The 20,843-nt window shown below is 38.8% G+C and overlaps 1 protein-coding gene across 5 annotated transcripts in view; it reads left to right on the top strand.

The window, feature by feature from the left end:
- The window catches only part of clec16a (C-type lectin domain containing 16A), a 38,929-nt gene that overhangs the window by 7,147 nt on the left and 10,939 nt on the right, over nucleotides 1-20,843 (top strand). For 3 of the 5 annotated variants that reach the window (XM_067476477.1, XM_067476475.1, XM_067476479.1), the window contains 13 exons: nucleotides 3,229-3,352; nucleotides 3,739-3,913; nucleotides 6,142-6,192; nucleotides 6,561-6,677; nucleotides 10,555-10,870; nucleotides 12,102-12,213; nucleotides 12,339-12,439; nucleotides 13,045-13,164; nucleotides 13,642-13,751; nucleotides 14,911-14,955; nucleotides 17,009-17,059; nucleotides 17,254-17,382; nucleotides 18,202-18,322. In XM_067476477.1, coding sequence (XP_067332578.1) covers nucleotides 3,229-3,352; nucleotides 3,739-3,913; nucleotides 6,142-6,192; nucleotides 6,561-6,677; nucleotides 10,555-10,870; nucleotides 12,102-12,213; nucleotides 12,339-12,439; nucleotides 13,045-13,164; nucleotides 13,642-13,751; nucleotides 14,911-14,955; nucleotides 17,009-17,059; nucleotides 17,254-17,382; nucleotides 18,202-18,322 — 1,572 coding nt within the window. Of the gene's footprint in view, nucleotides 1-1,779; nucleotides 1,958-3,228; nucleotides 3,353-3,738; nucleotides 3,914-6,141; nucleotides 6,193-6,560; nucleotides 6,678-10,554; nucleotides 10,871-12,101; nucleotides 12,214-12,338; nucleotides 12,440-13,044; nucleotides 13,165-13,641; nucleotides 13,752-14,910; nucleotides 14,956-17,008; nucleotides 17,060-17,253; nucleotides 17,383-18,201; nucleotides 18,323-20,843 lie in introns of all 5 variants that reach the window. The other 2 variants (XM_067476478.1, XM_067476476.1) reach the window with 2 other exon arrangements.

The raw sequence follows: 20,843 nt of genomic DNA, 5'->3' as shown, positions 1-20,843 counted from the left end.
ATGTGCTATACAGTACATGGTCTGTCAAAGAAGGAAGCATCAAATTCGAGCAACAACTGTGACTTTTGACCTTTTTTCTGCAACATCTGTATCCTGATGTGCAGACTACTATTCTGCTGTTTATATGCAGTGAAAGACATGGATGGCACTTTAGTTATATATCACAACTATAAGAACACAGGGCGCCGTTTGTGAAGTTCTTAATGTGTAAAAAAGGCATTTTACAAACTTTAAAATCTGTAACCTAAAATGGCAAAAAAGAAAATAAAACATCTTCATAATACTTGCTAATGTATTTTTGGGCACAATTGTTAAAATAACATATACAATATTATTATTATTATTATTATTATTATGATTAATATTATTTAAATCTGCCCATCCTATAAATACTTGAATACTTATAAAAGTCACTATGAAAATATTTACATACAGTACTGTGCCAAAGTCTTGGTCTCCCATTACATTTGTTGCTGTCTTCATATATTTACTTCACAGTTTCTTTATTAGAATACAAGTAAAAAGTATAGTAGTAATAGTATTAAAAAAACACAAACAGCAGACCATTTATAACCCTCAAATTTTGGAAAAGAAGCTAAGGCTAAAGGCGAAAGCGAAACTATTAAGTGTGACCTCCGCACTTAGCACGGGCCAAAAATACAAATGGAAGGACTGTTAAAATATGATATGAGGTCTCGTCATTGGAAGAGTGGAAAAAGTCCAACATGGGTCTTGCTCGGGATCTGGCAGCCTTATCTGGATGCTAAGTTGATCCCTCCAAAGTCTGAAAAAGATGGATTAAAAATGGCCTTTGTGGAAGTAGAAGCAGCCAAGTAAACATGTTTTCGGAAAAGGAACAAGGTGAAAAGGCTCAGATATGCAAAAGCTCACCAAGATTGAAGTGAAGATTAGCGAAAAACACTATATTAAATCAGTGAAATAAAGTTTACTATTTTATTGTATTAAATTGATAAGATTATGAGTGCGGAAAAAAAACAGACAGGTTTTAATTTATTGTGTCACACCTGGAAAGTGTCTGTCTTTATGTTTTTTTAACATAGCAATGACCTGAAGCCCACTGGTAATGCAGCGAAATATTTAGGAAGAAAATAATAATAACACACCGACAGTCATGGACTGACCTCCACAGAGGCCAGACTTAAATATCAAGATGTGCTACATGTAAATGGAGGTCACACTAAATACTGACTTTTTCCTGGAGAATGTATTTTTGTCTAAAAAATAGGTGTTTTTATATGTTACATACACATATTTTCTGTATTGTCTGCTTATATCCTAATAAACACAAATGTTTTCTCCTTCACATGTTGCTAAGCAAAGACTATGACCTTTGTACAGTACTGTATATTATATGAGATATTTGTGTTTTAAAGTATTGAAACCTTTAAAAGCTCGCTGTTTGATGCTTCCTGTCGACTGCCTGGAACAGGCACTGCAACAAATGACAACCTGGGAAAGGATTTTAATAAGCATCAAGCGTAAAATGCTGGGGTCAAGATTTTTTTACTTACATTTTGTCGCTCAAGTTTTAGCAGACTCCCTTTGTGAAGTAATCAAACTGTGCTAGAGAGAGCTTCATGTGTTAATCAGTTATTCATTATAAAAAGAAATGTGTGTGTGTGTGTCATGTTCACTTTATACAAAATAAAAGATAATAGAAGCATAGCATTATCCAGAAATTGGTTCAAAGTGTATAGGTAACATAATATCCCCTTTTCCAGGTGTGACATTGTTGCTTTTTATGTAAAATACCTGCAGGGTCCCTCCCAAACTCCACCCTTCCACAGCAACCCCTTTACTCACATTAACCCTGTGTCTGTTTCCCCCTCTCCCCCCTCTTCAACAACTGCTCCTCCTACTCTTCCTCTCCTTGTCTCTCTCCTCCCCCCCCCTCCCTCCTCCCTCTGCGCGCTCATCTGCCTAACTCCAGTTTCATGTAAGTTGGCTCCATTCATTCAGTCTTTTTCATAGGGCTGGGTGTCCTTGAAATATATTTAGCAGTTGTTTTATTTATGCTGTATCTGTACTTGATACAGCACAGTACAATGCTTAAGAAGAAATCAAAGTTGCCTGTATGCCCATGTGAGTTTTATCAGTGTAGTGGATTCTATTGATGGGTTTTGATGCCTTAGATCTTAACATATTAGTATTACAGAAGTTGGTTATTATCACACATTTCTCTGTTTTGTTGATACCCAGCCCTATTTGTTCCTAATGGTGTTTTAGTTATAAATGTACTGGTATGAAAATCCTTGCAGTTCTTGTTGTTAACCATTCTGTAGCACCCACCTACATACATGCAAAAATAACTGCATGTCCTTTTTCTTGGGTTAATTGTTCCACATGTTGATAATTTTGGTGATGGGTTTGGCAGCTTTGGTCACTCCGGCTAAATATACCCAAATGTATCTAAAAAGAATTTTTGTTTATTTATTTATTTTTACTCATTAAAAAAACTTAGATATTTGTTTTTGACATTGGCATATTGGCATTTGTTGACTTTGCATTCTGTTTCTATTTTTGTATTATACAGTGTCCCCTAGATATTTGTAAACAGGGTTGTGCATTTGCATTTGAATTATTACATGAGAAAATGTCACCACCACTAGCGTTGGTCCTTTAAGTTACTATTAATGCAGTGTTTATTGAGCAGACATGGGTTAGTGCTTACTACTAGTTGGTGTTAGCAAGAACAAATCGTTTAGCCTGCTGTCCAACCTGACATTAGGGCTCGTTATAGTATGTAGATCATCATCCAGGGTTTTTGGAGATGCTCTTGCTCATACTTTAACAGCCACTTACATTAGAATTAGCAGACAGATAATTCGTTGGAAAAGCAGTTTTTCTTATACAGCTAGAGAAGCCCCAGTCACATCCTGGTTAGTTGGAATCTAAACTGGCTTTCCTCTTAATCCCACTCCAGTCATTTTTCCTTTTTATTTTGCATCAGAAAGGGTTTACGTGATCAAATTTGTGCAATCAATTGGTCATCATGTGGTTCAATGATTTTCTTAATTTATTCTAGTTTTATTTAATGTCATGTCACTATAACAATCTGGTAATTCTGAAGGATCACAACAAGTGTTTTTTGTGTGTGTGTGTGTGTGTGTGTGTATATGTGTGTGTGTGTGTGTGTGTGTGTGTGTATATTTGGCCCCTGTGGGAATTGTTGTTAACAACTCCTCTTCCTGACCCTCCTCTCACCAGTGGACAACCAGCACATGTTGCATTACATCCGAGATAAAACAGCAGTCCCATATTTCAGCAACTTGGTCTGGTTTATTGGCAGCCATGTCATCGAACTGGACAAGTGTGTGCAGACAGATGAAGAGTGAGTGCACACAATCTCTGTTATTCTAAGTCTGATTCTTACTGTGACCACTAGGGGTCAGATGTATTCTTTGTTTGCAGCCATTGCTCTTAAAAGGTGTCACATGTTGACATAATGCATCGGATACACTGCTTTATAGACTTTATAGACTTTATACACTGATTTACTCTCCTGTAATTTCAGTCATGCATTAGATCCAGAGTTAATTTCTTTCCCACCTTATACCAGTGACAACATAATGTAAGTTTTATCATAGCTGTTACTTTAAAAACTCTTCCCTGCCTCGCCACACAGTAATAATCTTACAGACCTGGTAGCATAGCAGTGTAAACCTCCCATTACCTATGTAACATCTCAGTGTCTCTCTGCCGCTCTTTGTGTCACAGACATAAGAACAGAGGGAAGTTAAGTGACCTGGTAGCAGAGCATCTTGACCACCTCCACTACCTGAATGATATCCTGATAATCAACTGTGAATTCCTTAATGATGTTTTGACTGACCACCTCCTCAACCGTCTCTTCCTGCCCCTCTATGTCTACTCTTTGGTCAGCCCGGAGATAGTAAGTTACTCTCAAGCACGACTAAATGAATTAGGCTAAACTGATGTTAACAGGTTTGAAGGGACAAGCTGTTGTCATGTAAAAGCTTCGTCCTCCTTTTCCATTAAACATACTTAAATCGCAGCTGTTCACATTAAACTAAGTCTAGTATTGTCCACACAGAAAGTAAAAAAAAAACACTGAACAGTGTGATTCCACTTCTGTCTTCTCCTACCTGTGCTACTTAGACTCAGCAAAGTTATTGCTTCCTGGGAGCATGCAATAAGACGATTTTGGAACACCATCAATCTTTTGAATAACTCTCATTTTAGTTAAATGGTAGAGATCTGTTTTTTTTTTCTCAGTTTATTTAGTTGTAGTCCTGTTTTCAAACTCCATAAAAACTTGATAGAGCTTTAAGAACATGAATCTGCTCTAAGTCAACAAACCCTAACCTGTCACCCTTCCGCAAGAAAATTGGTATGCAAATCATCTGTGGGCATATCTGCACATTTTCAGTTAGCTCTGTGGTAAGAGTTATGTTAATTCAACCATTACATCACTTCTCCGTAGACTCCCAGCTCTTTTAGTTGGGTTTTTAACCACTTTAGCTACAGCATTCGAGTCACTGTGTGCATGTGTGGTAAAATACAGCATTTTACTGTACACATGCATTTTGAATATTGAATATTATTAGTCACTGCAACATTTCGTTTTAAATTGCAAAGCTGTGCAGACTTCATAGAGGGTAGCTGAATTCATTGTGGCGATATAATTTAGCGAATTCCTGGAGGGACTGATGATTGTCTCCAATTGGAACAAAGTCCAGTTGATATGACTCAACTTCCAGATGCCACCTGGATGAATAACGCCCTTCACTAACATATAGCACTGAAAATATGCTAATTTAAAATAGTGTTGATGATGTTAGATTCTTAGAAAATAATGTGTCGACACGTGTTTTTGCCTGAGCTAATGTGTTAAAGAACGTGCCCAAAACAAATCCAATTGTCTGCACGCATATACGTACCCACTCGTCCAGCTTCTTTTAGTAAAGTCCAACAATATTTGACAAATAGTAAATTGCATTTAAGAAGGATGAAACAGTGAACATTTGGCATTTTGCTTGATGATCGAAGCAAAGTAACATACCAGTTGTTTTGTACAATCAGCCCCGCACATGCTGATTGTGTCACTGGTTTCAGATCAGTTTAAAGTCAAAACGTATTGCATTTTTTAAATCATTAGGTTGTCAATTTGCCGAGGGGTCTGTAATTGTATTCATATGTTAACGACTGAGCTTTGTTCTTGTGTTGTACTGCCCGTCATCAGCAGCTGTTAGTATGTGTAGTTGACACATTCAGAACAATGGAGTCTAAAGTATTGTTTTTACTGCTTACATCTGTGACGAACCATCTCACTTTCAGCACTCTCTTGGATGTCAGTTATGTTTTCATCAGAAATGATGTGCTGTTTGGAGAAGTGTTACCTCAGCTTATCTTAGGTAGGTTATCTGCTAACCAATAGAAGACACAACCACACAGTCAGACTGTATATGACCACCCTTGACATAGATTAGTACAAAATATGCTTTAGATGCTAAATCAGGATCACCGTATAAACACATGTGTGTAAAGCAAGGTAAGGGTATCACCTGTGCATTTTAACTAAAACATTAAAAACAGAAAAATCCTGCAATATATGTATTGTAATTGCATGATTGCAAAATATAAAAAATTGACATAACTAACGATGATGCTCGTAAGTTGCATGTGAGTATAAATGAGGACATATGCAGTATTACAGTTACCAGTGTGGTTGTGATAATTATGACAGCAAAAGATCATTGTCCAATTTTAGGCCTGTGTCAGTTGCAGTCCCCTGTTGCAGGCAGACTTACTCTGGGGGGGGTCAGTGAGAAAATCTGTAATCCTTTGTAAGATTAGATGTATTCCACCACGTCACATAGTTTTGCTGCACAGGATTTGAGCACGGGCTGACTCATACCAGGCCCACACAGACTTTGTGGGGTGAAAGTTTTGTTACCTAAGAGTCTGAAATGATGGCTGGGTCGTGTTGGTTGGGGAAATGGAGAAGCTTGTAATGAAGCTGCTGGGATCCACTGAAAATTATTAAATAAACGATTATCATGCTAATACAATTTTCCAGCTATGCTTTTACTTTTCTCTCTCTCTGTCTCTCTCCACTTTAACCTCACTATGTGTTTTTGTTTTGTTTTGTTTTTTCAGTCTGAAGAGCGCAAGATTAACCCCCAGGTCTCCCTCTATCTGTTATCTCAAGTAAGTCTTAACCGTCACACAAAAACATTATACAAGTACAATAAATCACTCAGTGCATGTGATACAGATGTTCAAGTTGACCATTGCCTTCCAGTACAGCTTTAAGCAATTTCATTTGGTTATTGGGTGATTGTTTGGATATTTTGGGATATTTTTTGAAGGTTAAAGGTTTTCATGTAGGGAATGTTTTGCGAATACGTTTTTAACATAGCAATGTATTTTTCGCATACGAAAAATTCCAAGTCTTTTATTTTGAGTTGATATATGACTAGCTGACAGTCAAAATATGTGCCGTCTGAATTGAATACATCATTTTAGTTCATACAAAATGGTCTTGATCTAATTGTGTCTAACTGTGTCTTTTCCAGGTGTTTCTGATCATCCACTATCAGCCGCTGGTCAACGCCCTGGCCAACGTTATTCTTAATGGAGACCTGTCTGTCTTCACCCCGCAGGCAGACATAGTCAGCGCGCACAAGAACATGGTAAGACACACACACATCTTTGACTGACATGAAAACTAGGAGTATGACCCATACAGCCTGTGCTGCAAAGTGTGTACAAACTGGAAATACAGCACACACACACACACACACACACACACACACACACACACACACACACACACACACACACACACACACACACACACACACACACACACACACACACACACACACACACACACACACACACACACACAGTGGTGTTCAAGAAGTGTATGAGAGCATAAGCTCATGGTTCATCAAGGAAGCTATATGCAAACACTACAATGCTTGTTTAATAGTTTTTTACTTCCTCATTTCAAAAGACTTCTTTGAACATCTCTTCTTAATTATGTGTACATTCATGCCATTTCCCTCTTCTCTTGAAATTTCTTGTCTGTCTACCCATTGTCTCCACTTGTCTTTCCCATTTTATTCCCCTCACCTCTTATATTTCTTCTCCTCCTGCAATTCAGTTTCTGTTCCCTCGGCTCTCTCCCCTGCTTAATTTTTTGACCATCTGTTTGTGAAGCCAGGTGGGTGTGCTGAGGTAGTGAGCGTTTCTGAGAACCCCTGTGGTTATTCACTGTGGTGTGTGTGTCTGTGTTTGTGTGTGTGTGTCTTAGACATGTGGCTGTTGTAGGAAGCAGCCTCCCTTTTCAGTGAATACAACTTAAGCGTGATGTCTTAAGTATTGGTCTGCCACAACAACAGGCAGCCAGACCCAAGCTAGTGCCTGTTGGTTCAGCAGTGCCATTCTCTGTTCCTGTTTTTTTTTATGGATGATATTTTTGTGCCATATCTTACATTTTTATGTATTAGTGTTGCAGTTACTAAAGAAAAGTATAGTAAAGATAGAATGAAGTGGGTCTTTTCTTGTGACAGCTAATTCCCGTTCATTGTCTGTAGTAGTGTATTAGTGTGTTTTCACTATTAGTTTTAGCTTGTTTAGACTTTCACGTCCGTCTTTTGGTTCTTCTCTATTGCCTGGATTTGCTTTTACCTATTTTCTATTGCATGCTCGGTCATACTTCATGTTAATAGGCATCAGATTTTATGTAGAAACAGCCCACACTAATTCCTGGTGATGTCTGGGTGATGAGATCATTTTTTAAAAGCTTTTGTAAAATGTTCTTTTGCTGCATGCCTGCTGGATTGTGGACATTAGATGTGTGTGCCAAATTAGAGAGTGTATCTGTTATTGTTTGATTTTGTTTCTGCACAGGTGGTCAAATGGTACTTCCTGTTTCTCTGATGTGGCAGGAAATTAGGTCACATGATGGAACAATGACAGAGGTGGCTCACCTAACCCAGATCTCTTTCCTGGAAGAAGTGTTTTTTTTTCTTTTTCTTCTTCTTCTTCTTTTCTTTTCATACACGTGTTAACTTGCAAGTGCACCAGTTAGTTACTTGATGTCAAAATTTGCATGTGTGCCAGTATCAGTTTTTCCCCAAAACATTTGCAGCTGCTTTAGTTGTTTGCATTTATAAGTATGTTGAACGTGGAAATGGTGCACTTTTTTTATGTGCTACTAGCTGTGTTTGTGCAGGGGTTTGCCTGAGCGTGTGAGTGTGTGTAGGTTTGTCTTGCATGCTCTCTGACCTCCATTAATTTCTCAGCATTGGCTCAGAGTGTGAGTGGTTTACCAGAACATAGTCAGCCAACAGGTGCAACACACACACACACACACACATTTATATACACACACACACACAAACAGATACTAGTGTCTGTGGTTTATATCTACACAGTATGTTTTTAGCAGCAGCTACAGTATGAAGCTGCTCAGATGTACGCAGTAACAGAGAGGATTCAGATGTCAGGAGACTTTCCGTATCTCAGTGTTTATAAATTGCTGGATATAAATCTATATTATGTTTTAGCTTAATAGTCTAAAAGGAAGGCAGATCTTGGTATTGTCGTTTTAGCGTTTTTTCTTCTTTCAGTCTTTCTCTCATAGGCTCTTAAAAAAATAGGCTCTTGTGTTTCTTTATACCTGTGTGTTCATGCGTTTGGTGGTTGGTGGCGTTTGGTAGTTGGTGTTTGGGTAAGAAGTAAAATAGGGCCACCTAGTTTTAGTGTGAGATACATGATCCTTTTCCTCTTTGTTTTCTGAAACAAAGTTTCAGATCGAAATCCAACCCGAGAAGCAGGATCACCAGCTATACAATTACAATGATCTTTTCTTTTGCTGCACAATGCAGCCCTCAGTAGCCTCATTCCCTAATTAAAGTAATTTTTTAAAAAGAGTAAATGTGTCATGACATGTGTATGCATGTAAATATGAACACACATGAATGTGCATATCCTCATTCACTCAAGTAAGTAACTGAAATACAACAAAACTAGAGTTACAATGAAATCTACTAAATGTGCACAGGCATAGGTGTGTGAATTTTTTTTTTTTTTTTTTTCTGGACAGTCATTTCCCCAATATCCACGTGGCTTCACACATTTCCTCACAAGATCTGACACAGTTTCCTTTTTCCTGAGCATTTAGTTAAAAGTACATTTTTCAGGAAAGCCTGAGTAAGTAGCACCAGATGATGGCTCCTCTCTGTCTGTTCTAGTTCTCTATAGCACACTCCATGCATTCTGTGGAGACCTGTTTCATAAGATGTATCTAAATTTTGGCATTATGTGTGGGTTTATGGGTTTTAAGCCACCTCACCTTTATTCACACTTAATTTTAACTTGGTTCTAGTAATTCTTTAGAAATGACTACATACTCTTGTATGAAGTCAGTGACAGACTGTCTGTCTGAGACAGTTTACTTTGTGCTACACAGTAATTCTAAGAACTAAATCACACCTTGCTTTTTCTGGAGTTTTGTGAAAATTGGAAAACAACTCCACATATCTTGGTGCCATTGTTTACAGCAATCTCAGTGCAGATGTTAAATTGTTTAAAAAATGTTTTCATACCCTGTTTTTTATTTAATGTAGCTGCAGCCTCTTTTACAGGGGCTCTTATTGTCAGTGTAACTGTTACTGGTCTCCATATAACCCTGACCGCACACTTTTGTTGGTTTATGTAGATATTTATTGTACATTAGTATAATTCCTGCAGTCATTTTATCACATTAATCTCAAGCACTGAATTAGTTATATTATTATAATTGTCAATATTATTACTCAGTTTTTCTGTAAGTCACAGAGTTTACATCTCTTCTCAGCATCTCGTTTACCAGGTGTTTCCTGTGTGTTAGACTGCATTTTGATGCAAGATAGAGGCCTATAGGTGAAAAATTGGTTTCCTCTAGGCTCATATGACCTCTCAATTGTGGCCTCTTTAACAAGCGATCAACTGTGTCCTTGTCTCTGTAAATGTATTTTCTGCACTTAAATGGTCATTTTTCTTTCGTTTTGTTTTGTTTTGTTTTTTTGCTCTACTCTGAAAGTGTATCAGGGAGGAAGTGGCTTGTGTCTCTTTAACGGATTTTGATCAACACGATAGTGCAAGAAGGATTTACTGTAAGACACTGTGCTTGTGTGCATGTGTGAAAACACTTAAGTTATATATGTCTATTTTTGTGGGTGCATGTCTTATCATGCTTGTTCATGCGTGTCAGACCTTTGCATGTCTACTAGTAAAACATTGCCGTGATATTCCTTTCTGGAAATGGGAGCATCCAGTCTCAGTCTCCAGGGTATCATTTCCAGTCACAGACCTGAAAATTCAAGACGTAAAGTCGCAGAGAAGAGAGGCACTGCTTTGTTTTAACCGAAAAAAACATTTGACAAGACATGAAAACTTTTTTATTTTTCATTAACAGTAATGTTTTGAGATAATGTTGAAAGAACAGCACACAGCGATTCTCACTGCTACATACAGGGTGTCTTCCAGCCTCACACTCCGATCGCTTTCTGTCCCCAGGCCAGTGCAGGAAGTGTGCGTCGGTTCACCAAGCCTCCAGAGTCTTTGGAGCGTTCCCTAGAACTGTCTCGTCACAGAGGCCGCAAGAGAACACAGAAGAGGCCAAACTACAAAAACCTGGGCGAGGAGGATGATGATGAAAGGGCCGGTGGAGGGGGAGGAATCGGAGGTGGCGGAGGACTAGATGAAGGCTGGGATGATGACGGGAGAGGAGGAGAAAGAGAGGGAGGCCGAGAGAGGGAGAAGGGAAAAGGTACAGAGGGAGGAGGAGGTGGGAGTTCTAAGGGGAGCAGAGCGAGTGGTGAGACAGCGGAAGGTGAGTGTGTGTCTTACTGGACACGACAATAAAGGACTGTGTTTGTGAGTGTTTCATTATTCCCATCAATCCAACACAGTCTCCCTTAATGCACCCTGGTTACCCAAAAACCACCACAGCAGCAGCCCTCATCTCCAAACAGAAAATAAGAGTGACAAGCTCAAACCAAGCAAACTAAAACACTGAACATCTTAACTTTTTGGATTTTCATTTGACTGTTGTCATGTTCATGCTTGTCAACATGAGAAAGACCACTCAAGGATCCGCATGATTAATGGACGAAGTTTGGCAGCGATTCAGAGTTGAGTTAAGTTCAGACTCAAAGAAAAAAATATCAAATTAAACCGCAGAAGTAAAAAATTCTGTTCAATTACAAATTCCTCTTTGGCTAGTTTTGAGATGAGGCCTCCATCTTTTTGCTGCTTTACCTGTGTGGCACCTGTTTCATTTCCCCATGGTTACCACAGCTACCACTGATCACTTGCCCAGCTGGCGGTGTACTGTCAATCTCCGTAGTGACACACCATCCATCCTGTGTTCCTCACCTCTCCACCTGTCTCTCACTCTTGCTCTCTGCGCATCTGTGTATTAGCATCCGTGTGTGTGTGTAAAAGTTACATTTGTATTGCGCTCATCTGAAATTATTCCTTCTTTACTTTTACTGAATAGACTCTTATCTGCTGTGACGAGTTTTTGCCCAGGTCTATGCAGACTTTACAAAGTGACATGTTGGAAAGCCCAGCAGGTTTTCACGGCAGGTTTAAATACAAAAAGCATCGTGGGCTGCAGAGGAACAGAGTTTCATAATGAGAGATGTACCATTTGGGTGGAAAAATGACACCTACCCTCTGATTGATAAGAGAAGCATCTCGTTACAGTGACTCGCTGCCGGTTGAAAAATTGACAGACAGTAAATTTAATGCACTGAACATGAATATTTTGTTACATAAATGTCATACGGACTCTGGTGGGAACATTGAAATTTTTTCACTTTGTAAAGAAGTGAAGGGAGAGAAGGAAGCACTTCAGGCTATGTATTCATAATCACTGGTGACGAGAGCGCGCATGTTCTTTGGAGCTGTGATTTGCCTGTTGTTTTTGGTTTATTTTTTGAGTGTGTGTGTGTGATTTGAATGGAAATCTAAATGCTTTTATTTAAAACGCAAAAATGTCACATTTAGTAACACTGTATTTTTAAGTAAGTGCAAAATGGGCCTATGTGTGCACACAGAGATAGAGATGGTGGTAATGGAGAAATGTAAAGTGTCTGAGCTGACCGAGCAGAACATCACTGATGAGGAGAAGACTGCTGCAGCCACACGCACGCACACGCAGCGGAGCAGGTACATGGATTTGTGTTTTGCTTACATTTGTAAACACAGTGTTGTGTGCTGGTACAGAAGTGGAAAGGATAATTCTAAGAAAAGACGGCGTCTAAGGACTGACGACATACTGTCTCTCTCCGCAGACCATTTTTGGACATGGTGTACAGTGCTCTTGACTGCGCCAATGATGACTACCACGCCCTGTTTGTTCTGTGCCTGCTATATGCTGTCTCACACAGCAAAGGTTGGAGATGTTTTTGTTCATCTATATTTATGCATTCTTAGATATATTGGCTCCTTCTGAGTTCCGAGTTATTGCACATTTAAAATAAAGCAGCACATTACAGTGGGCAGCTGCCTATTATTGGATACAGATAACGTCATTGACTTGGTAGAAGTGAATACATGTGGTAAATTTAGTCATTTTCTAAATTTGCTTGTCACCTGTCAACCAGACAGACATTGAAACCAGCACTGGATTATCTCTACTGTTGTTCGGTTAATTGTTAACCAGGAGCCTGGATCAGCTTGTTTATGTGCCCCATAGATTATAGCCAGACACATCCCTCCACTGGATGACATGTGGTCAACATTAATATTGTCCAGCCTGATGTGAATAATGCAGTTTAGTGGCTGTTTGTTAAAAATATGTCAACCACAAGAAATATCTCACCCATTCACGTAACTCTTAAGGCGGAGGGTGTCATTACTGTCATTACTTACACTCGATGTAAGCATCATACAGTCCGACACTTCTCTGAGCTTTAAGGACTTGGGAATTTCTGCACCAACAATTCTCCAGATTAAAGGTGACTTTTTCCTTCCCTGTTCTGCCTGCCCTAACTGTAGGTATAAACCGTGATCTTCTGGAGCGACTGCAGCTGCCAGTTCCTGAGCAGGAGAGAACTTCCTACAGCCTTGTGCTAGTAGAGAGATTAATAAGAGTTATGAGCCAGGCAGCACAGCCAGGTAACTCATGCCAATATATGCTGCACACAGTTTTACTATAGTTGTGAGTGAATTTTCATAACCTCTTACCTCAACTGTAAACAAATTGCAACATTGTACTGGGAATGTTGAACATCCTACTCCCATCATGGCCTAAAACTAAGACACTTCCCAATATGCTCTCAAATTCAAAAGGGATGAAACACAGGTAACATGAGTGGCACGTGCCAACCAGTGCCTTCCACACCAAACCACCTTATTCCACAGGAAATAGAATCGTAAACGAAGTCTGTATACATTTTGTTGACCGTTGAAAGAGATGCACACACAGACACAGACACACAAAGCAATCTCTTTATCCAATCCCAGCATAAACACATGTAGTGCAACATCTGTGGATATGTTATTTATGTAACTCAGAAATGTGTACTTGCTACGTTATCAACACATTTGCTTTGTTAAGACTATTACGTGTGCTTCTCTTACATCTGTGTGTAGATGGCAAAGTGCGTCTTGCAACACTGGAGCTGAGCTGTCTTTTATTAAAGCAGTCTGTGCTGTCTGGAAACCAGTGTATAATCAAAGATGTTCATCTGGCCTGCCTGGAGGTACAGCACTTACCAACACATGTAGTACATGTAACACACAAGTACATGTAAACGCTATGCTAGTATATATATTATATACATTCCTGTCATGACACATGCACAGTTTCCCAAGAACACGAATCATTTCAGGGCTGACAGAAAAAAAAGTTGTAGGAGTTTTTCCTCTAGTACAGTAAAACAGACCATTTCCATGTATCTTTGTCATCACTTTGTCAGAATCCTGTAAAGTACAATTCCCTCAGTGATACATCTGCAGCTATAGAAACGCATCAAATTACCTGGGACTGTTAACCACATAACTTACCACTCTAAATGTTTTACTTCCTGACTCCCTCTGCAGTCAGCACTAGCTTGCAGTGCCCTTGTTTTTTTTTGTTGTTGTTTTTTTTTTGTTGTTTTTTTAATTCCTCATCTTTCTGGGAAATTATTACTTCCTCTTCAGAGTAATCCTCCCCACCCTCAGTGTTTTTAAGAAATGACCATTTAAAAGTAATTTCAAACATGCCTTGTTTGTTTGACCATAATTTTTTTTTTTTTTTTTTTTTAAATGGGTGGTGAGGTCTTACTTATTACTGTATCAGTTTAACATCACATTCAGAGCTGAGAATTTAAGATCTTTATTTTCAGACAGTTTATTTTGCTTATTTTTTGTCAGCCTATAGCTCTCCGGTTATTGCTTTCTAATAAAGGCAAAATCCAAAAACACTGGACTTCAGTAGAATTCAGTTCTATTAATATCACATTGTTTAATGTACTTTTTCCTTTTCTTCCCGTGCTGATGGGAAATACCAGCTCCAGCACATGCAGTCCTCCTTGTCTCTAAAACCACTTAAACTCTACTGTTGCTGCAGCAACAACAGTGGCCTCATGTAATTATCTTTTATGTAGTAGTCTGACATGCCATGTAAAGTAATATACCAAGGAGGTATTTATTACTGTTAAAGCAAATGTCTCTTGCGCAACACAAAATTATGTAACATTTTCAGATAATCAGATCACACTCCTATTATGTGTGAAATTTACTAGCATTGTAGCATAGCACTGTACTAGCAGCAGTTGGTAAAACACCTGAAACATTTACTCTTTTGTGTAAAACTTATGTATTAGGCAGCTGGTTTATGTGTTTTTTGCTAGTTACTGAAGATGTTTGTATTTGCAGGGTGCAAGAGAAGAGAGTCTGCATTTACTACGAAGATTCTACAAGGTAAGTTACTCCCAGTAACACACACTACAATATAACATGCCACATGCAAGATCATCTTTTGGTCTTTTGGGGTTATCTTGTGAGTACAGGGTCACCACAGCGGATCATTGTCAGCATGTTGATTTGGCATGTTTCTATGTCGGATACCCTTCCTGACACAACCCTCCCCAATTTCTACCCGCTTGGACCGGCACTGCACAGCTGGGGAGGGGAATGGGCTGTTAGGGGTTCAGTGTCTTGACCAGAGACACGTAGCCGGGATCCTGTGGTCCGTGGGCGACTGCCTTACCAACTCAGCTACAGCCGCCCCCACACTACATGCATGATACAAAGACAAAAATATAAGCAGGGACAAACTGAAGATCAGCTGAAAACCCATTGAGACACGTAAACTGCCAATGTATATCGAATTGTATAGATGCAAAATATTTTGGTTGACTGTAACACAATGGTTTCAGCTAACTGCCAAAAAAAAAACTCTTCCTGAGCAGCCACTGGAGTGGGACAACAAACAGTAGTTTATTAAGAATAAAAGAGGAAGTATAAAGGAACCAGTTCTTCTTGAATTCCGTGGCATAACCAAGGCAGAATAGAAATACCTGATAAGTCTGCTATGTAAGTTATAGGTAAACTCTGCTAGTGTGTGTGTGTGTGTGTGTGTGTGTGTGTGTGTGTGTGTGTACACTCATCCACTGAAAATAACTGAAGGCATTTCCCTGAAGGATGTAGTAGGTAAAACTGAAGGTCTTTCCCATGCAAACTATATGTCATAAACTACACAAAAGGCAAATGCTTTCACTTTCTTTTTGACGTTTGTATTTTATTTTTTTTTTCCTTCCTTTGGATAACAGTTTTGGAATCAGTCACAAGACTTTGATTTGGCTGACTTTCACATGATTCAACTTGTCGTCAAGGCCCCGAAAAATATAATATTTGTAATTCTCTGAAAAAGTGCATAAAGACCCACTGTGCTGACTGCTAACATAACTATGGAAAAAAATTAACTTCCTGATGACAATATTTATTGTTATAGCTGTTTTTTTGTGGAAACTACTTTAAACTTCCAAGGAGGCAAAACCAAAAGTTTAAAATGATTTTCTGCTTTAAATCCTGCTTTAACCTATTCTTCCTCTTAAACATTTTAAAGTATAGAAAATATAAATGGTTAAAAAATAAAAAGTATAGCTGCAAAGCTTAACTAATAAATCTTATCAATGTCATTAAATGGAGGGCTTATTGGAATAAAATATATTTGTAATAAATGGGAATACTGATTCTGCATTTAATTCGATTTATTAACAGTTTATTTCTTAGATTCAGTGGTATAGATATTTTTACCACTGTGGTAGTTTCTGTTGTTGTTTCTGAATGGCAAGTGGAATATTTTAGCTTTGACGCATGAGGGTATTTGCCTGTACACCATGAACTGACAGTTATCTGACTACATAAACAGCGAGTGTTCTGATGGCTTAGATGCTCAACAGTGCATGTACAAACAACCTCGCTTTATCAGCTGTGCATTTCCTGTTTTCATGAAAACATCATTTATTTGAAAAGGTGTCATTGAACAATTTCTCTCCCGTGAGCATTTATTTGCCTCACAAGTATGATTTGCACAGTGCTGGATCTGCCATGTTTAGTAGACATAGACTTATGACATATTGGGTAACTTTCATGTCTATTAAATGCATCAACATGGTCACAAAGGGAAGCTGCCAGGGTTTAAGAATGCAACAAACAAGACCATTTTCCTTACAGCATTATCTTTACAGATAACAAAACTTATCAGAAAGGGTGTATCCCTCCAGTGTTCACACTCAGCAAAAACAAAACGGTGCTGATAGAATGGGAGACATCACACACATACGTCACATAGACAAAGAGGGTGTCTGGGCTAGAAATCTTCTCACGATACAATAGTAGCTTGATAACCATCATCATCTCAGTTTTTCATGAAAAAAAAGTTAGAGTTTGTACTTCGAGGCCATTGTGTAGCAGTAAGATAGAGGGCTCATTACAAAATAATGAATTATTTTTAATGATGTCATTACAGGGCGAGGAGATCTTCCTAGACATGTTTGAAGACGAATACAGAAGCATGACGGTTGGTAAACCTTAATTTAATGTCACGTTTGTACGGTTTTGACCTAAAATTAAACGTGATTGACGTGAGCCTACAGTACCGTATTTTAGTTGCTAATGTTTCCCTGTTTACTGTTGCTACATGTGGGCTTGTCTGCTGTAACCGTGCTTACGTGTGTGTGTGTGTGTGTGTGTGTGTGTGTGCGTGTGTTGCAGAGTAAACCACTGAATGTGGAGTATCTGATGATGGACGCCTCAATATTGCTGCCACCGACGGGCACCCCTCTGACCGGCATCGACTTTGTCAAGAGGCTGCCCTGTGGAGACGTGGAGAAGACACGGAGGGTATGTCCACTCACAGGCTCAAGCTCTGTCTCAGCTCAGTATACTTGTAGTCTGAGTTTGCTCTTGACGCTTTTGTGACACATGTAAGGGGACAGCCTTACTCAAGCTAAGATTACACATTGACAAATAGAAAGGCCACACAAATATTTTGTGTGTAGAAAAAATGGGCGTCAGTTGCTGCCCAGCGTCATAACACATGCAAAACTCTGCTCTTACAGTACCGTAAATTCATCATTCTTCATTATTAACTGACCTGGTGTGTGTCTTTCACTGGATAGGTCAACACTGCCTGTTTTAACATTGTAATAGCTCTGACTCTTACCGCCCGCCTTGGTTATTTAGATGTTTTCTTGTTCTGTAAAGTGACCTGTCAAAGTAGCATGGCAGTACTGTATTCGCTTTACTGCCCCTATCGCAAAAAATAAATAAATAACATGCTCTTGATTGACATCACAAAAGGTATGCATCAAACACTCCTTGTGTAGCTTGAAGCGTTAATCTTTGTGTGCCTTTAATTTGGCCATGTAATTACACTATACCTCTGCCAACATCAACCAAGAAAAGGATATGGCAGCGCTCCAAAGCTTAGATGAGAGATAAAATGTCTAAACCTTATTCTGACAGTGATAAGAATATTGTATAATTGATTTACATGATGTGGGTGATCTTAGATTCGTAATGTTTTCATAGGATTCTTTTGGAGCGCTGTGACTCTTTTGTTCTTTTCAGTGGTTTGTTCTAACTCCGTTTCATTGAAGACGTTTGATTTAAAATAACATTTCGCTTTGTGTTTGTCTGGGACCACCCCGCTCTTCACAGGCGATCCGTCTGTTCTTCATGTTGCGGTCGCTGTCGCTGTCGCTTCAGGGAGAACCTGAGACACAGCTTCCTCTGACCAGACCTGAAGACCTTATCAAGACAGATGACGTCTTAGACCTCAGTAAGACAAAGAAAGAAAAACAGAGGTTTACTGTTAGTCACATAAGCATTCTCAAAACCAGCCCAGAGGATTTGCCTAGTTATATAATATGTTCACATGAAATAATAAAAAGTTACATTTCAGGGTGGGTGAGTGCAGGCAAAATCTGTAACAACAACCCCTGCCATTTCCAGAAAATAACTTCCATCAGTCCACAGAGATATGACAAACTGATCAGAAATTCTCTGATTTGCACAGACATACTGTATGCAGATGCAAACACTGACAACTGCTGTGAAAGTAAGGTGAACATATGAACACACGCACAAGCATATGTGCACGCAGGTGTGTATAGATGATGCTGTTGAAACTTGTGTGGTAAGTGTTGTTGCCATGCAGGATATAACAAGTACAGCTGTGCAGTAATGTGAACAGGAGGGATGACGCTGTTGCACACACTCCAAATCTGTGTTTTTTTTTTTGGTTTTTTTTGAGTTGAGTTCATTTGTGGCTGCTTCATGTGTGGTGTTGATACTGCGACAAAATAGGTGTAAATATGCTACCTTAAACTGTCATGCCCTCACACATTGCTGCACAGCTCAGATGTGTTAAAGAGTTTCTCATACATGGGACATACCAAGTATATTACAGGACCATGAATTCATATTTGTCTCAATAATCATCAGGAAAAGACCAAAACCTTACCAGTTTTAGTGGCACTGTGACTCCTCTCTTATCCTGTAATGCCAATTATACTCCATGATTTAGAGATTACAGCTCTGACTACAGATCCTGACAGATCTCCTCTCAAATATTCTAAATACGGTGGCCCAAATATTAAAAAGACATTTTAATAGAATGCACTCACCACCCACTAGGACCTGCATAATAAACACGAACTAGAATTATGACCTTTCTGACAGTTTCATCTTAAAAACTAAGACATTATAACCTTGTAAAGGTAGATTTTATGGCAGAGCTGCTGTATTGCACAATAGATTGTGCAGGTGCAATGTAGTTGGAATGTAGTAGAGTGGAATGTTTCCAGCTGTACAAATGGCAGCAATGAAATACACTAAGCAAACATACAAACACTCTGCGCGGCATTTCTAGATCACTCGACCTAGAAACGCCACGCAAAGTGTTTGTGTAGCCTTCATCGGAACCCTTTTTGTGTCCTAGTCTACAGGAGACCTAACGGGAGGTTTTTGTCTACACAACTTTATTTGAGTTCCTACCTGTGAACTCTAATTTAAGTTAATTGTACGGGCAAAGTTATAAACCAAGCCCACAGATTTCTCAACCTAGTCTTGGGTTATATCTAATATAAAATGGCCCCACGTGGTATAACATTGTCTGATGAAGATAAAAACCATTTTTGTGAGACTTTGGAGGTAAAAGAGCCACAGCGTCGGTGATGGAAGACGCATGGGCTAAAATTGACAATACACTCAGTTTGCCTTTTACACATCAATCCTTGTGGCGTGAAATGCATCTGACTTGACCCAGAGATTATCTGTGAACAGCGTGTTTCAGTGACTGTAAGACGTCAGTCTCTATGGAACATGGCCAAGAGGATGAACAGGGTTCACAAAACATTGTACAACAAGACACAAAGATGAAACTTTGTCATTAGACGTCAAAAGAAGTCTTATGAAACCAAAACTCCCCTCCATCCAAAGATGATAAATCTGCACCTCTGAACTGCCAGGCCTGTAGTAAATGTCGTTAGCTAATAACCCTGCAAGGTTTAGTTTCATTCAGTGTCATAATGACCCTAAATCTGATAGTTTAAGTCTGTTGAATTCGCTGTTGCCCCCTCTTCTTTATCACTGTTGTGACGACACACTTGCATGAATTATGTGGCAAATATTTACCGTAGGAACAATGAAGGGGGCAAAAGTCTTTGATTGGCGTATTCCTCCGTACATTTTGACACAGCAGATCAAGTCTTTTGGTTTATGGAACGGTTTTGTTGATGATTGTATACGTCTGACAACCTGGGCAACTTCCTTTAATCCCTTGGTACAGGATTAGTATGAGTTAGTATGAGTTAGTATGAGTATTCAGGGGTAGTTGACACGATTGATGCGTTTATCGATTAGTATCAAATATAACATTTTACAAAAATTTCAGTACTGAGCTCAGACATCTCAGAAGGAAAGTATGTTTACCACAAATTCCCCATAGCCAAGTGTCAATTTTACGTGTATCTAATGATGCAAGCGAAGATTTTTTTTTTTTTCTATGTGACACTTTAATTTCCTCATAAAAATTTTGCATCATTTTGCTTCTTTTGACTTTTAATGATCTGATCAGTAGCATTAGAAAACTTGAGCTTTTATCACAAATGATGATTTGTTGATTCTATCTACATTACATGTTTACCTTTTATTTGGTTTTTTTAGATATTACAATATGGAAACACCATTAAAATCAGTTCTTAGAATTATAAATGATGAGGGACGTTCTTTATAAATTCCACTGGGTTATTTATTTAGCAGTAATGACTGTACCCTGTGTGGCTAGTGTAAGTAATTAT

Source organism: Channa argus, chromosome 15, assembly GCF_033026475.1.
Source record: "Channa argus isolate prfri chromosome 15, Channa argus male v1.0, whole genome shotgun sequence".
NCBI classification, from domain to species: domain Eukaryota; kingdom Metazoa; phylum Chordata; class Actinopteri; order Anabantiformes; family Channidae; genus Channa; species Channa argus.
The sequence above is the reverse complement of the archived record's forward strand: the minus strand, read 5'-3'. Positions and strand labels throughout refer to the sequence as shown.